The sequence below is a fragment of the Mollisia scopiformis genome (genome assembly GCF_001500285.1).
Source record: "Mollisia scopiformis unplaced genomic scaffold LY89scaffold_16, whole genome shotgun sequence".
In the NCBI taxonomy this organism is placed as follows: domain Eukaryota; kingdom Fungi; phylum Ascomycota; class Leotiomycetes; order Helotiales; family Mollisiaceae; genus Mollisia; species Mollisia scopiformis.
Genome location: NW_017263596.1, coordinates 968,597 through 985,566, shown reverse-complemented (window position 1 = coordinate 985,566; position 16,970 = coordinate 968,597). Strand labels below are relative to the sequence as shown.

The 16,970-nt window shown below is 47.4% G+C and overlaps 7 protein-coding genes across 7 annotated transcripts; 4 read left to right on the top strand and 3 right to left on the bottom strand.

The window, feature by feature from the left end:
- Window positions 1–90: 90 nt before the first annotated feature.
- LY89DRAFT_588684 (uncharacterized protein) lies at window positions 91–1,031 on the top strand (the record flags this gene model as incomplete). Its single annotated transcript, XM_018209493.1, has 2 exons — window positions 91–432; window positions 489–1,031. 2 exons carry the CDS (start codon window positions 91–93, stop codon window positions 1,029–1,031), a joined length of 885 nt encoding a protein of 294 aa, XP_018069345.1.
- Window positions 1,032–4,532: 3,501 nt separating this feature from the next.
- On the top strand, window positions 4,533–5,591 carry LY89DRAFT_708542 (Di-copper centre-containing protein; the record flags this gene model as incomplete). The annotated part of the gene is made up of 1 exon (XM_018217687.1): window positions 4,533–5,591. One exon carries the CDS (start codon window positions 4,533–4,535, stop codon window positions 5,589–5,591), a length of 1,059 nt encoding a protein of 352 aa, XP_018069344.1.
- A 58-nt stretch (window positions 5,592–5,649) lies between these two features.
- LY89DRAFT_127301 (amino acid permease) lies at window positions 5,650–7,844 on the bottom strand. Its single transcript, XM_018205206.1, has 2 exons — window positions 7,310–7,844; window positions 5,650–7,264 (listed from the first exon to the last, which is right to left on the bottom strand). Exons 1-2 carry the CDS (start codon window positions 7,482–7,484, stop codon window positions 5,796–5,798), a joined length of 1,644 nt encoding a protein of 547 aa, XP_018069343.1. The 5' UTR covers window positions 7,485–7,844; the 3' UTR covers window positions 5,650–5,795.
- Window positions 7,845–9,850: 2,006 nt separating this feature from the next.
- LY89DRAFT_751637 (uncharacterized protein) lies at window positions 9,851–10,775 on the top strand (the record flags this gene model as incomplete). The annotated part of the gene is made up of 2 exons (XM_018221230.1): window positions 9,851–9,889; window positions 10,010–10,775. The coding sequence occupies 2 exons, from the start codon at window positions 9,851–9,853 to the stop codon at window positions 10,442–10,444; spliced, it is 474 nt and encodes a 157-aa protein (XP_018069342.1). The 3' UTR covers window positions 10,445–10,775.
- A 1,360-nt stretch (window positions 10,776–12,135) lies between these two features.
- LY89DRAFT_698506 (uncharacterized protein) lies at window positions 12,136–14,348 on the bottom strand (the record flags this gene model as incomplete). Its single annotated transcript, XM_018216986.1, has 4 exons — window positions 12,136–13,636; window positions 13,692–13,815; window positions 13,862–14,046; window positions 14,197–14,348. 4 exons carry the CDS (start codon window positions 14,346–14,348, stop codon window positions 12,136–12,138), a joined length of 1,962 nt encoding a protein of 653 aa, XP_018069341.1.
- Window positions 14,349–14,936: 588 nt separating this feature from the next.
- Window positions 14,937–15,242, top strand: LY89DRAFT_736043 (uncharacterized protein; the record flags this gene model as incomplete). Its single annotated transcript, XM_018220079.1, has 1 exon — window positions 14,937–15,242. One exon carries the CDS (start codon window positions 14,937–14,939, stop codon window positions 15,240–15,242), a length of 306 nt encoding a protein of 101 aa, XP_018069340.1.
- A 716-nt stretch (window positions 15,243–15,958) lies between these two features.
- LY89DRAFT_671378 (uncharacterized protein) lies at window positions 15,959–16,901 on the bottom strand (the record flags this gene model as incomplete). Its single annotated transcript, XM_018213215.1, has 2 exons — window positions 15,959–16,584; window positions 16,634–16,901. 2 exons carry the CDS (start codon window positions 16,899–16,901, stop codon window positions 15,959–15,961), a joined length of 894 nt encoding a protein of 297 aa, XP_018069339.1.
- Window positions 16,902–16,970: the final 69 nt, after the last annotated feature.

The following is a 16,970-nucleotide window of genomic DNA, read 5'->3' as shown; positions in this document are numbered from 1 at the left end:
ACTCGACGACCTCAAGACCTCACACAGAGTTCCTCTGTCAACCTGGACAGTCGTTCCTCCTCCTCCCATCGTCTCCACCTCATCATCACCATGGCAGACCAAGGCAGACACCACGACACACTCACTGAGATCCGCGACATCGTGTCAACCTCATGGTTATACCCTTTCAAAGGTGTCTACTATTTTCTCACGCACCGCGAGTTCTGGCCTCTGTTTCAACGACGATTGATTCCGCTCACGATCCTCTCTGTGGTCGTTCTTGGCTTCCTATTCACATTTGCATATCTGCCACAGGTCGCTTTTCTGGCTATCTTCCATGGCCCCGCAGCCTTCTTTAATGCAGCGATTCTGGTGCTTGGTGAGGGGCAGATCATAATCGCTTTGCTCTTCGAAGCCTTCCTCATAGATGAAACATGTGTCAATGTCTTTGATGTACGTACCCTCTTTCTTTTTTCGGTATGCAATCACAAATGCTAATGCTCCATCAGGCAACTCTCATCAGCCGAGGCTACAAAGACCTCGTCTCTCCCGTCCGAATCCTCTTCCACGATGCCCCGAACCCAGTAAAGATGCTCGGGAAACCAACTGCCTCCGCAATATACAGTCCTTTCTCCTTCCGCCAAATATTCGAATGTATTGTCTTCCTACCCATAAATTTCATACCTATAGTCGGCGTATTCTTCTACCTCCTCCTAACCGGCGCCCGAGGCGGTCCTCTACACCACTACCGATACTTTAAACTTCGAGGATGCACACGAAAAGAGAAGAAAGAAGAGATCAGAAAGCGAGGATGGAGCTATACGTGGTTTGGGACTGTGGCACTGTGTCTACAATTGGTGCCTGTGCTGAGCATGTTCTTCCTTCTGTCAACACCAATTGGAAGTGCTCTCTGGGCAGTAAATTTAGAGGAGCAGAAGAAGAGGGTGAGAGATGCCGACGTTTCGGTGCAGAGAGAGGCACATAATCAGGATATTGGGCAAACAGTGGTGGATGAGGAGGCCCCACCGCCTTACACTGATGATTCTCTATAAATGTCCGTCCATAGCGTGACATCGTTGGAATTATTCCAGCGAGCCTTCCTAGGTAATCTTTAATGATAATACCAGTTTTTTCAGCAAGCAAGGGGAGACTCCTTTCAACTTCGCAAGTCTCAGTCTCAGCGTGCCATCTGCTTCATTCAATGCAAGGAAGTTCATAAGCCACCGCCACAGCTTTCGCTTAAATTTCAACATCAACTGTTCAACCACGTCCTCAACTCCAAGTAACGATATTCTGGCATCAATACTCGCTCTATTTCGAGGTTCGCTTGACGCTTCAAAATCTTGCAGAATGGGGTTCAACATACACTTAGCAGTCGAGTCGACTTCGTGTAAGGGCATCCATGCACTCCGAGCAGCATTCGCTATCAGCATATTACGGGACTTCGTGTACTCAAAGTCAAATGAGAGTTTGCTCTCTCGAATCTTGTCCCAGGTAGCTGCCAAGCAAGCACCATTTGACATGGTCTTTTGTGGCTTACATCGAACCCGAAGCCCAAGGACTGCCAAGCAAGCTGTCAGATATAGGCTTCAATCCAATGAGCTATACCACCTGAGAGACAATCTCCGCGAGCAGTTAGCCGATGCCAAAGTTTTCAAGAACTCCGCACACCCAGGTAGCCACAACATAATCACATTGCGAGAGAACTTTCTGCTCGGTCCAAGGGCCTACGCAAGGCCTTTCAATGTACCAATTCGAAACCGAATAGATGGAGACGAAGAGACGAATAAGATATTGCAAGAAGTGTCGAAGATAGACCCACGAACGCTTGACAATCTCAGAGCCGTGGGTTTCAGGCTGCGTGGACAACGCGGGAGTGGCGGTCCTGAAGAAGACGGAGAATTGATCCCATTTTTAGGTAGGTCGTAGGGCATGCGGCTCAATCTCGTTCTCTGATTTGTACTCGCCTCCGCTGGATTCATGGCTCGCTTGTCAACACCACCGGCCGCTAGCAATTACGAACCTTGTCACGGTACAAGCAGCATGGGACAAGATATTTGTATTCTCTTTCCGACCGATCAAGAACGAGGCACTTATGGCTTGTTGCGGAGTTCCGAAGTTGACAGGATGTTGGCTGTTGGGTCAAATCAAGACTTGTGTGAGGGGGGCCACAGGAAGATTTCCTTGATGACATCCAACACGTTCTGCAGGACTACCCGACTATCGGGCGTGGTATCCTCATTCATATCAACTTCTAAGCTTCTTAGATTACACCGAATCTAATCCTTTGGATTCTGGATTGCCTACGCTACCCGCATGACGTTAGGTCGTGGGCCATTCGCCCATTTTACGATGCCCGAAATGAGAATAGTACAATTGCTCCCATATCAATCGTTTCTGATGTCTCAGAAATTGATACATAACGATCAGACAGATGAGGTTCTCATGTGCCACAGGAGTTATGCAAGGGTTGAGCGCCATACAACCCACAGCCTCGCTAAGTACCAACATCGTCTCGTGCTTCCAACCTCATCTCTCTTCGTACATTTCCAACCCAGAGCCCTCCAACCGGCGTACACTGGCTTTGCCTTCAATATCCCATACTGCTATTTCTACTGGCTCAGACACAACTACAAAAGCTACCGACATGCCCTACTCCATTCTCTTGGTGTTGGAGCCACAGTCTTGTAGAGCTATCCATGCCCTGAGGACAAGGTATCAGCAGCCCCCAGAGTTCATTGTCTCCGTGCTACGAGGCTTAGTCTACAAAGGATCAAACTTAGAATTGCTCATAAAACATCTGCCTCGACTGGCTTCAGAGCAGTCTCCTTTCAACATGGAGTTTTCCAATCCGCACGTCTCTAAAACAACAAAATCATTCGCTACGAAATATATCCTTGGTTCCCCAGAGCTAAAAGCGATGAAGCGGCTTATCCATAACACTTTTGAGTCTGCTATGATATTCAACCCGTCAAAAGAAGATCGAAAGCCATCCCATTCGACCATTATTCTTCGTCAATACTTTGCTAAGTTTCCATCTGCATACCATCCCGATGTCACTGTCCCAGTGAAGAGTAGGATCCATGATCAATTAGAAGCAGATCGAATATTGAAAGAGATAAAGAAATTGGACGTTGGAGACCTGGGCACTCCACGAGCAATTGGGTTTCAAATTGAATTTCGTTGCCGCCAACTTGATGCTTGTGGAATGGGAGAATTTTATCCATTTCTGTGCAAAAAATTATCGATCCATCCCTTCACGGGATAACAGTATGTGGAGCCCAACGATGATAAAGTACCTGAACAACGTCCTTTCAGCCGATCTCAAACCACCGACCATCATCGTTACTACCGGCACGGGCAGCGACATACGAAAATAATACACCATCTAGACAGTGGCGAAGCATGAGTCTCACACAAGGCGTTGCGCGGAAAAGGAGACCTGTGAAGAATGATATTCCTGTAGTATATGTGGGACATGCCTGAAGATCCTTTTTCTTTTCCGGGCGCATGTTCTAGTATGAATATCGTTGGACTGATGCCAGGTCACTCTTTGAACATCATAAAATGGACATGCTTCATTAACATCTAAAATGCACTTCCAGGATGGGTTTCTATCTTCTTTTTGTCTCTTTTCTGCTTCATCTTAGCAGTGGCACCTGTCTTTAACTTCGAGTTCCGTTGTTATAGCTAACGTTCGAGCTTCCCAACTACTGCGAACGTCATCGTGCTGCAATACGAAAAGTGCATAATACCGTCTAGGCTCTAGAGAGATGACTGAACATCTAATGAAATGACAACTTCTGGTACAAGGGTACCTTTTCTCTTTTTAATATTCCTGGTCCTCTTTCCAATTTCACGTTTACTGACATGGTAAAGACCCAAGATTCCGAGTGCTCACACTGCAATAGGAAAGTAAACAATGCAATCCGCGTCAGGCACGATCCCTTCCGCTAGCGGATAACATTTCCGATCTGTCTTCTCATCTCCTTTATTCCACCTCAGGGCAGGCTCTCGAATTTACCCCCGCGATCTCGAAATCTGGTAAATACCGGGATGAATCTAGTACCGGGATCGTCGCAGCATCGGGCTGTCCCGACAATGACCAGCCAGCTGCTGCCGGTTAAAACGACACGCAGAATTGTACCACATATCGTCGTGATACGGTACCACCTCGCTAGAGACCTACAAACCTTCTTTATCGCTTAGACGATGGAGCCAATCTCAAAGCCCAGATCAACTCTACAGTACATAAGTCTGGACTCCAGAACTGCACTCTGTTCTGGATCCGACCACTCACAAATTTTCGATGGTTCTAGGCGAGAAATAAGGTTTTAATGTCAGATGAATTAAGGAACAGCTTCCGCTAAGTGGATGACTGCCTTTAATGATTAGGTTCATTGGAGAAGGTCAGCAACCCTTAAACATTAGGTACTGCCTTTCCTCCCCGATGCATTAGCCTTAGAGCTTGAATATAGAGTCGAGAGGGGATATGCTTAAAAGTAGGCTGGACCCTGAGAAAAAGGTCTTGAAAATCGATGTCTCCTGCAAACATGTTTTCAACTTCACTCGCATACTGGCTTCTGCTGGCAATCTCATCCGCCTCAATCACCGACGGGCGGCATCATCATTCATCCTGCCACGGTAAGGTCAAAGTGAGGAAAGAATGGGGTTCGCTCACCAAGACCGAGAAGCTGTCCTACATCTCTGCCGTCAAATGCATGCAAACCCTTCCACCAGAGACCAATACGACTGTTGTTCCAGGCGCACGCAGTCGCCATGATGACTTCATTGCACTCCACATCAATATGACCCGCTCTGTCCATCTTGACGGGATCTTCCTTTCCTGGCACCGTAACTACGTACACCTCTGGGAAACAGCCTTGGAGGAAGAATGCGGCTATCCATATGGCCAGCCTTACTGGAATTGGGCGCTGTGGTGCGATGATCTGGCTCATAGTCCTCTGTTCGATGGCAGCGAGACAAGCTTGAGCGGCGACGGAGCTCACAATCCAGATCAGGGCAACTACACAGTCGGCAATGGAGGCTCGCTGCCGCATGCAAATGGAGGAGGCTGCGTGACGAGTGGGCCATTCGTAAACCAGACCATCTCGTTTGGACCATTCGACTTTGCGCTCGCTTTCACCGGCCTGCCTTCGAACTGGACAACGTACACGCCTCATTGTCTAGTCAGAGATCTGAACAACTACGTGGCGACGAGGTACGGAAATCAGACCGCGATCGACGTGGTGATGAATACCACCAACGTTGAAGATTTCCAGAATACGATGTCTGGTGCTGATATCAATCTCGGTCCTCACGGTGGCGGCCACTTCTCGATCGGGTACTCGTTGCTCGATTTCTTCGCCAGTCCGGCGGATCCGGCGTTTTTCTTGCATCATGGGATGATTGACAGGTTATGGATGATGTGGCAGGTGGTTGATGAGAAGCGAGTGTGGGAGTTGAGTGGAACGAGTACGATTTTCAATGGGAATGATACTCCGGAGGTGACGCTGGAGACAATGCAGACTTGGGGTGTTCTGGGGAAAGACAGAAAGACGAAAGAGCTTCTGAGAGTGGGCCATGAGGGCTTTTGCTACGAGTACATGTAGTGGACCTGGCTCCTAATAGTTGGTATGTGTGGACTTGAAGCAGGCTATAAAAGTTTGGAATCTGAAGTCTGATAGTATTAAGTCATTCAGTGCATATCTCGAATACATGGAACTATTACTATTATATATACAGAAGACAATCATATATACACACGCTCAAAGGCTACCTACTAGTCGCTGATCGACTCGAAGACGACACGTGATTCACGACATCCAAGCCCAGAACTTTCCCCACAGGGTAGTGGGAGGATCGATGACCCAAGTAGTGTCATCGCTCTCCAAGCATCCCGTTGAGATATCGGCCTTCAGACTCGGAACAAACTTAGTCTTCATGACGAGCTTGTGGCCGAGGTATAACACCGCAAACAAGATCAAGCTAACATAAGCCACAAAAAAGTTGGATGTATTCCAAGGAATGAATGCCGTAAAGCCTTGGGTCAGAATGATCAGCACATTGAAGAATAAGCCGTACCAGGCGAAAAATGGCTGCCAGAATGCTTTGTATGGAAGAGTGTCGCGAGAAACGTTGCGAGCGGCAAGAGCACGCATGAATGCGATATGGCAACCCTTGATACAAGACCAAGTGATGAAGCCTGCAACACCAGTGATGTTCAAGAACCAGTTGAAGACCGTTCCACCATTGGCTGAGAGGTTGAGGAATGCAAGAAGTCCGAAAGCTGATGTAAACATAACAGCGAAATATGGAACGCCAGACTCTGAAGTACGCTTCAAGAATCTTGGGGCAGATCCATCGTTTGCGAGACCGAAGAGAATACGTGAGCCGGAATAGACGTTTGAGTTTGCTGCTGAAAGAACGACGAAGAGAAGAACAGCATTGATAAGACCAGGAAGTACTTTGACACCAGCAAGTTTTGCAGCGATGACGAATGGGGACGAATTTGCGTTAGAGCCATCCTGGAGCAAGTCTGGGTTCGTGTACGGGACGAGGAGACCAATGAAGAAGACGCTGAAGACGAAGAAGAATAGGATTCGGTAGAAAGTCTTTCGGATAGCGGCCGGAACGTTCTTGCGTGGGTTCTCAGTCTCACCGGCTGCAATACCGACAAGCTCGGTGCCTTGATAGGAGAAGCCGGCTTGGATCAAGACAGCCCAGAAGCCGACGAACTTAGCGAGAGCTCCATCTCCGACGAGATAGGGGGCGAAAGCTCCCGGAGAGCCCCAAGTGTGGAAGCCAAGATAACCATGTTGACCTGCTCCAGCGTCGATGCAGATGGCGAAGATGAGAAAGCCAAGAACGGTAAGTGCCTTGATGGTCGACAACCAGAACTCGAACTCGCCATAGAATCGAACGGGAAGGAAGTTGATGACAGTTATGATAACCCAGAAGACACCAATGAAGATACCAATGGATAGGCTCTGGTTCCAGTATTGAATGATGAGGCCAGTTGCGGTCAACTCGAGTGAATACGTCATAGCCCATGAGAACCAGTATATCCAACCCATCGCAAATCCAAGACTGGGATCGACAAAACGAGCTGCATAAGCAGTGAATGCTCCAGATATTGGGATGTAGGTTGCCATCTCGCCAAGCGAGGTCATCACGGAGTAGACGAGAGTCCCCACAAAGATGTAAACGATGAGAGCACCAGCTGGCCCTGATTTGGCGATTGCTCCTCCAGAACCAATGAAGAGACCCGTTCCAATGGTACCACCTGTTCATGTCAGCAAGTATGATAGCTGGTGACGGTGCAACTTACCAATGGCAATCATCTGTAAGTGTCTAGCCTTGAGGTTCCTCTTCAGCTCTGGCGCATGGGGCACTCCTTTCTCGGCATCCTGACTCTGCTCACTCCCTGACGCAGGCCGAGTAGGCGAGACCTCAGCAGTCTTCTCAGAGACAGGAGCAGCCTGGATAATATCTGATTTGTCCATCTTGAGAATTTCAACCAATCATAGAAGAACATACAACAACGACTTGAAAAATGTTTCTCGGCACTACACACGATCAAGTTATATAGAAAAGCCGCTTGCAAACATTTTCTCAAAAATCTTACGTTGGTGGGTCTATTAACGCCCTTCGGGTCCATTATTTGAAGTATTTCTCACGTGATCGGCTACTAAGCCTGAAAATTTCGCCGCAAAAACTCGCAAACCCTTCAAAAACCGAGGAGCGGACCCGTAACGGATAGCTTAGGGTCAAAATTTTCGAGCGCTTGCTACTTGGGACTTGGCTTTGTAAAGAAAATATCTCCTGCGTGGTGTTGTGGCAATAAAATATGCAGAATATTATTGGACGACGGCGATGGAGGAAGAGGAGGGTTTTCTGCCACTTTTGAAAGCAATATTGTGGGAATCGCACTAATATCAAACAGGACTAGCGTTTTAAAAGTCTGAGGGAATTTTTTGTACTCTTACTTCGCATCTTCATTCTATTTCTTTGAGTATTCCGTATGAGAAGCCATGAACTATCTACACTGCTCATGTGTTGGAAGTCCAACAAATTGCTCACAATTCCGTGCGTGCGGAACAATCTCTGGCGGCAGTTTTGATTTGTCAATTTCAGCTTGTTCTCGATGCTGATCTAAGCTATCGTTGTCGAAGTTTAGAACTCAAAACTTCAAATTGTATAGTTGAAGTTGGAGGGAGATTCGTGAGAAAGAAAGCTCTGACACGACGGGAACAGTCACGATAACTCTAACACGAGATGTAGTTCCATATCATTTGTGATATCGGTCGGTCTCAATCTGTTCTCATCCACCTGCTTGCAACTCCATTGCTACAAAACAAGTACTTTGCAATACCCCAAAGAACACATAATCATTCACTTCATCCATTGTCCTTCTCTGCTACAATAACTCTCAATGTCATCTCAATCCTCAATACAATCCGCCAGCCTGAATACGAAACGGGGCCTCGTCGAGCCCCAGATCAGCGAAAGTCTTACTCAATCCCTCGAGGATGTCAGTCTGCCTGCTCCTAATTGCCCCTTGGGCTTCGAATCCTTCCTCCCATTCCCAGTCACCCTTCGTCTCATCCAGCACCAATTGATTGAGCTGCTCAACCAGTACTAGCATCTCCTCGAGCAGGGGGATATCTCGCTCATACCCAGATCGTTCTATTTCATCCTCCTCGTTGGGTCCCAGAGTCGCAAGACGTTTCTTGACCTCCTCTGAGTAAGCCTCGTAAATCAACTTATGGACCAATCCCGAGCGCAATCTTTCTCCACGAGTAGCTCTCTTCCACGGACCGCTGACATGGAAAGTATGGCCGGTATCAAGTTCCATGTCTGTAGCGGCATGGTCACGATCCTCTTGATCGGAATCTCGGTTTGCTCTTCGGAGTGCTGCCATGTCTGTGCCTCCTCCGCCACGAATTATGGCCATTCCCCCCAAGATGATCGTTTGGCTTCCGCCGTAGTCGTAGCTGACTCCGGTCCGGGCGGAGTAAGCAAGCGCATTTGGATGATAGGGTCCTGTCCAATAGGTGGTCCACTGGTCTTCGATATCTTCGTCTGAAATTGACGACATGATTGCTTCTGTCGGCCGCTTGTTAATTTGCGATTCTGGCATGGAGGAGGGATTCGAAGAGGGGGATGCTTACCACTCAAAATGTGCTTTTGACTGAAGAGAGTCAGAGATATGAAACCATCCCTGAAGAGTGCTGGGCATTATATAATGTACGTTACTAATCTTTGGAAGAGAATTATATTCTGTGGTACAAAGACGATAATACTGATCCTTTGAAAAGGTAAATTTGATACAACTTTTCCCGGACTGGTCTAGAGCTCCTGGACAGCCTTTGTTGAGTTCCTCTTAATTTGTTTCATTTTGAACAATTGTCTCTAGAATGTCCTCCAGCTCATTGATCTAGTAGCCCTAGACGTTGCCGGATAATTTGTTCTACTCTTATTATCTGTCAATGAAGTCTCAGGCTCAATGAATGTTGAAAGATCACGGCATTTTGGTTGGAGGCTTGGTAGCACTTGTTGTCTTTGACCATTTGATTCTACCATTGAAAATCAATATAGAGCAATCAAGCAATAGGTACTAACGTTTTGACTTGTTAAAGATCGAAGCTCAGATAGATGTAGATGTATCTGTCAATGCCATCTCTCATCTTCTCTACTCTTGTGTAACTTTTGCTATTTGGAAAGGACTTGATTCGGAATTAGCTTTTTGCCCTCATTTCAGCGGAATGTGCTAGCCTCCCCCCATATATACATTTCAATGCTTCGAGCGTCTTTTCGACAGCTTCTTTCTAGGCAGCGGTCATCATAATACCAAATCCGAGTGAGTTATATGATAAGAAATGAGCCTCAATCCAATCTTACATCCTTCGTAAGTGAACGAGTTAAAAACCTGCAAAGTGGTATGTTATCCACATTTACACTTTAAAGTCATTGAGCCCTGGACTCTCCAGATAATAAGAGTATAGATGCTAATGCCTGATCGGAACAGCAAGAAGAAGAGATCGAAGAGCAGTTCACAACATGGTGGAGAGGCCCAGACGACCCAGATGCAGTGGCGTACGCATCTCGAAAAGGAATCAGTTTCTACGAAGTGGATAATAGTGACGGGGACAACGACACCATCCTTGAACTGGGAGGTGCCACGCCCATCGACATCGGCCCATTGAACTCTAGACAATTCTCTCCAGACAAATTTCGAGCAGCGAATCTAGCCTCCGATGCCGAAGAGCGTGCTCGCCACGGTGCTGATCATCAGTTAACAACTGGACAAGATATTGTCCAACGCCGCAATTGGGAGACTGCGCCCCCCGGGGAGAAACTTCGAACTCGTCGTGCTTGGTTCAAGATGTATTCTGATTATTTGGCTGCAGTTAAAAAGCAAATCGGGAAGCTGAAAGCACGACTGACGCTGAATCCTGGCTAGGGAAAGATCAAAATGAGCTTGATGAGCTTAAGGAAGATGTCGAGGAACTGCAGACGGCTATCGATCAATCCAATGTGGTGGAGGAGCTGGTCTTGAGTGAAGTTGTCCCAGGGTGGGATTGGCGAGAAGGATATGAAGAGCAGCCAAGGCACTAGAACTTAGTCATCACAGCCGAGTGCTCTTTGAAATCTTCTCCCCACGCTCTTGGGGTTTATAGTGTGCCGATTGCTCGTGGGCAGATGACACCTAATGACTGGCTCCCAGGAGATCAAGTGTGGGGATAGGTCGCCGTAGATCAAGCACTCGAACACAAGATTTAGAACAATTTAACAGCACATCACAACTTTTTCTCTTCGAGATCCTTTCATATTAGTTTTAGCTTGAAGTAATTAGTGCCAACGTAAATTATCATCAGGATCCGGCTATTGAAGATGTGACTTCCCAAGTTCTCATGATTGTTGAGCACATTTGGTGAGAAATTTTGAGTGAAAGTTCATGCTTTTGTTTATATGCCTTCACTGACTCTTGGAAACTCCCAAATCCTGCAGGACGTCAGATTGGATGATGAGCCAGCTTTCACCTCCTCATGCATCACGTGCCACCATGGAGGGTTGGCTTTCAGCCACTGCAGGGGTTTAGGAAGTCCAACATTCAATCTCACCTCACCTGAAAACTCGAAGATAACCATCATTCTTGTCATGAGTCAACGTCAATCTGCTTTTTCGGATCTCCAGCTTCTACAGCTTGTCACTCATCTTCGTCTAAGAACACCAGAATGGCGAAAATTACACCATCCAGATTTCAGTTTCTCATCAAGCTAAGCATCACGCCTACGTCCTTCGCCCCATGGCGGGCCTATAGATCTCGATACCCCAAGTTTGATTCCAGCTAGAATCTGCACACCCCACTAGAGGACAAGCTTACCAACTCTCTTGGAGTCGTGTCGATGTTCTTGGGCGGGACAAACACGCGCAACTTATTGGAAACGACTTTCTCGGAAACGACTGCTCGACAGCCACCATTTGATCTCAAATTGACACATGCCTTTCCCAACCATAGAACACTCAGTAGCATCTATGTCGCAGCATCATCTCCCACGTATTCGACCATGCTCGAAAATTTAAGATAAAGACTCGGAAATGCCTTGGTGATTGAGTAGCAAGGAAGGCAAACCTGTCAGACACACGGATAGTACATCTCTGCGAGAGTATACATAGAACGCGATATCCAGGACCTCGTATTCTCATCGTATCAAAGGTCGCGAAGGTCGACTTAGCGAAAACAATTGTTGGGGAGTTGGAGAAATGATCACCATAACGGCTTCGGACGAATCGTAGCGGACGGGCTCTTGTTGGTACAAATGTTTGAGGAATGCCCAAGCATTCTTATCAAGGCTTTCCATTCCTAGGCAAACCTCTCGAAGATCAGATGTCGATTTACTTCGTCTGGACATTCAATTTTGCCTGGACGAGATGTTCTTCATTTGCCATGTACACACTATGGGTTTTTGTTGAGGCAAGGCCCGAGTCTCAGATGGTGTTCGATACGGAATGGTTGCGTCTGGTTATCTCAGCGAAAGCGTCCTGTCATGAGGCAATTCGAACAGTGTGTTCTATAATATGCATCTCTCGGGAATCCATCTTATTTTCAAAGTCCTAGTGGAAGTTCCTCTTTTCCAACTATTATTAACATCAATTATCCTTGACAAACTTCCACCCATTTTCCGTCTTGCTGAGCCTCACACGCATACCTCTGGCTTCATGCGCCATCTCATTCATTCCAAACCTCAATTCTTGCGGTCTTTGAGATAGATGCGTCTCCAGCTCGGTGAACACCAATGGCAAAGCGTACGACTTGAAGTCATGATTGCCACTAGACAAAGCATATCTCGATGTGGTCTTGATCACCATTCCCACGAAAAAGACAAGTGTCAATACAAATAGTGCGGCAGGGAATGTCAACCACTGCCAGCGGACATGAACGCAAGTTTCTGAGAGCAAAACCTGTCCGACAGAGTATTTACTGTTTACGGGATCTCCATTCTGCCTGATATAATTCGTCATCGAGATGGAGATATTCTTGAAAGTGTCTGCAAGCGTGACGTCGCTGACATTGCCGGAGTTGAACATAGCAGCCATCAGATCGCTGCTTTGTGCTACGTCTTCAGACACCTCTCCTGCGTATCCCGCGAAGAGCGTCTCGAAATAGCTGCTTAGACTTTCAATCGAAGCGGATTCAGTCTGGTATACACACGCTGAGTTGATGGTGGAAACTGGCGCGGCAGACAAATTGGCTCCTGCTGCTGTCAATTGTGCAGCGCTCATACCAGCAGGGTAGGGTGTATAGTATCCCAGCCATTTTGTTGTGTCATTCCACGTGTAGCCTTCTTGTGTCAAGGTCTGCTTATCGGCTTCATCCACACATGACATATCGATCGTAGAGAGGTATTCGGTGCTACTCATGTTGTTCTTTGGGTCGCTCGCACTGAAGTCCGCCGGATCCGAATATAGTTCTGTTTCATAAAGCTTTCCATTTTCGATGTATGCACTATATGTTTTGATGCACATCTCCAGGGAACACTCCGCTGCTCCGTATCCTCGACATCCCCATTCCAATGTTGGCGGGTCGCAGGCGAATGATGTCTCGGTCACGTTTCCATTTTGGTACGGACCGTTACTGTCTCCGAGCATTGCCTGGATAGTGTCTCCCAGGGTCCCAGTGCTGGGACCCATCGCGAATTGATGGGCCTCATATCGAGTCGCCGAAAGTCCAGATGGCAGTGTAAAGTTTAATCCATCCTGAAGGGTATAAGTAGAATTGTCAGAGAATATCAGAGTCTCATTGGATGTAGTGATCACCACCTCTGATGATATATCGTTGCAAGTGCCGCAATATGCGAAACTCCTGTATTGGGGGAACGTACAGTTTCCTGTATCACAAGTGAAAGGTGTCGTAACGGTGTCTGGACTGAAGACTCCGACGTTGACAGCGGATTGCATACCGAGATCGACGGAGTCAAGATTCGCTCCGATATGGATGCCGCTATTGCTGTATAAATTTGTTCTGGGAATGGAAGCCTCGGATTGCGAAGAGATCTGTTGACAAGCCGAGTATCTGACAATCTGTTGCGCGAAAGGATCAATAGCGATTGAGAGAACGGTGATGACAGATCCAAGTGTGACCAATATGTTTCTGAGGGATGAAGTCAGTATCAGAATCCCCAGCCCAGGTGGGGTAGAAGACATGCCTGCCGCGAAGACCCCAAATCAGCTTGAATGCCCCGATGGGGCCTCGAGATGCCTCGTCAAATCTTTCCAGATCTTGCAATGGCCTGGTGTTTTCGAACCAGTTCCATTTCAGCTGTCCAATGCCTAAGAAATATTAGAGGAGGTTTTAAAGATGGAACAAAAGACTAACCGGAGCACAAGATTACGAACATTGCTGCTTTGAGTAAGAGGACATATAGAGAGATGAGCGAGTTTAGGGACACGTCGTAAGGTAATTGAGGTAGTGGTCGTCCTTGAAAAGGCGTCAGTGTCGCTGCAATGGCGGCCAGAGATATTACTCCCAGGAAGCAACAGGCAGCCTCAACATTCCAATCTCTTGCGCTTCCAAGTACTTGTGATAGGATACTGGCATATTCTCTCTGGTTGACTTGGGATGGGTCTGGTCTCCACTCTCCAGGACCCTCATTCCCAGAAAGTCCAGGATGATAGTTTTCCTGGTCCATCAATGGGACTGCACTCGCATACGGTTGCGCTTTAGTGGCATCTTGGTCTTCGACAGAGGAAGCGAGCGATACATTTGCGAAAGTCGATGGAATTGAGGACAGCGGATAACTCTCATTATTGGAAGCGACAGGTTTTCGCGAGATTCGTCGGCCGGGCCTTAGAAAGTCTTCCATTTTTGATTCTCTTACTGTACAGAGAAAACCCAATGTCAAGGTACCATGGTCGGGTGGGTCGCAATCAGATTGTCAGCTCAGGTCTCAGGGGTATTTTATATACAGTATTTCAAAGCACTATTGAAATTCTCAAAGGCATAAAATGTTTTATATAAATGAGAAAATGAATGTTCAGAAAGTCTTTCGCTTTAGAAGGACATTGCACGGTGTACTGTATGCATCCAAACGGCACGGGATGGTGAGATCCAAGTGGGGATCGGTCAGATTTGGCTTGCCCCTAGATCAAAGGATTGGCTAGCAATGTAACCTCGCGTGCGGCTGAAGATTGAGCTGCTGGAACGGGCTGGCTTGCATGGGGAAATGAGGCACAGCACGGACTAAGTCGCACTTTTCTTCCAATCAAACAAACGACTTCATCCCTACTTTAAAGTGGTTCGAGAGTGATCCTCTTGACGTCTTCTTCGCATACTTCCTGATCTCTTCATCCTTCCTTGAAAGAACAGGAGAAGAGACACCCACACAATACGTTTGAATTCCAAAGATTGATTCTACGAAATATCACTTTCGACTCAAGTTACTTTCTTCACCATGAAGACCTTCTCTTTCTCAATCATGCTCGCCATACTCGCAGCAGTCACAACAAGTAGTGCTGCACATTCAACTACCTCGTCGACAGAGCCAACGATCGTTTCGACGAGCACCTTGGTTGAGACATTGACGCCTTATGTGTATCAGACGTCGACATTACCTACGACTTCGAGTGTGAGTACGAACACGGCATCAAACACACCAACTTCGACGGCCACCGGGACAAGCGGTGGTTACAGAGTCCAAAGTGATGGCTTTGAGCTCGTATGGATGGCTGTTGCACTGACTGGGATTCTTGCTGCTTGAAAGAGTAACGATGGCGGGTCCGCAAAGGAATCGCTTCGAGGACGTTCTCGATCGCAAGAGGTGACGAATACTAAAGCGAAGGGAAAATGGAAAGTGCTTAAGCGAGTCAGAAAGGGGGAAACGACAGGAACGCAGTCCTACTCTTCCTTCTGTGTTATTGACGACCGTCGACACCGAATTAAGACGGAATCACCTCATGTTGCGCCCAGCTCTGCGAATATCCAACGACTTGAAAAATTCGAGATTTGAAAGAATGGCAAAAGATGTATACAGGTCAAGGGAAACATATGTTGGGAAAATGTGGATGATGAGTGGTGGAGAATTGGCGATGACAAAACGCAATGCATCAGATCAGCGCGTTCATGCTGGCTTCTATCGTGTAGCTCGTAGCCAAGACGGTATTACAGTCTGGGTTTAGATGCAAGGAACCGGATACAAGGATCAGGCATGAAGTTAACAGTCATAAATCAAAGTCTATGATTGACATACAACGAATACAGAAACGCAATTACATTCAAACGCAAACGGCTCGATTAAGCACATCTCAAACCAGATGCTCGTTTTCAGAACTCCTTCCACATCTCACGCTAGTTCGCAACCATCATGACAAGATCCCGTGAAATTCCTCCACAGATAAGACGCTAAGTGAACGCTGAAGAACCAATAGATGACCTCCCAAACGCCATCATGCTACCCTAAGACTCGACCGATCTTCTCTATATCAATTCATGCACATCGGAAGGTCTGCTTTCGAATGCTGGCGATTTCTGCGTCGACATTCGTCTGCTCTGTGGCGCCAACGTCACAGATTGGGAGATAGGAGACTGTCCTTGAGCCTCAACAAAAGGTACATATGGTGGCTGGGGTGGAGGGGGTGGTGGGGGTGGTGGTGGCTGTTGATAGTACGTCTTCGAAGGATCCATCTCCATGATATTAGACCTGGACCCGGCCTGCTGAGAGTGCCGTCTTTCTCTGTAGAACAGAAAGCCCAAGATTCCCACCGCCAGTATTCCCAGTGGCACGCCGACCCCAGCTCCAACTGCCGTGCCGATATTCGAGGACGAGCTGGAGGAGCCGTTGGAAGAGCCAGTTTGACTTGCAAGGCCGGCGGTAGCTGTCACTGTGACGGTGACAGGCGCAGAAGCATTGATGCTAGCCAGCGTCAACAACATCTGATCCATCCCAGGTCTGAAAGCTTCGCCCGTTGTTCCATAGGCAAAAGTCGCAATCGTACAGCAGTTCCTATTGGGGCTGTTACAGCAGTAATCTGCCTGGAATGCTCCAGCTACATCGCAAGACCAGAGTGGCGTGAATGTATCATAGGCATCTTTGGTAAAGGGATCTGTAAATGTCAGTTGCGTGCCATCTGAACTGTCAAAGAATCTCCTCACCTGAATGACATCCTGATGCACAGTTATCAGACGTCCAGGTCTTGTCTGTGCATGAACCTCTGTAGTTGAAGCCAGTCCGTCCTAAACATAAACCACTAGTGGTACAAGAATCTAACGGATCGCAACATGCTGATGTTGATAGGGTCGTATTGCAGGGAACATGATTTGGCTCGGTCGTGACTCCATCTGGGTAATAACAGGTCGTGGAGTCTGCCGCTACCACTGATCGAGCCGCAACTAGAAAGAAGAATATATGGTATGACTTCATCTTGAATGGCAAAAATGCAACAGTACAAAAGCAACACAAAGAACGTGCAGAATGGGAAAACGGATGGCA

Coding starts and splice junctions, on each gene's coding strand:
- LY89DRAFT_127301 (XM_018205206.1), bottom strand. CDS start 7,484: ATGGACAAATCAGATATTATCCAGGCTGCTCCTGTCTCTGAGAAGACT. Junction 7,265..7,309: donor CTTACAGATGATTGCCATTG/GTAAGTTGCACC, acceptor TGACATGAACAG/GTGGTACCATTGGAACGGGT.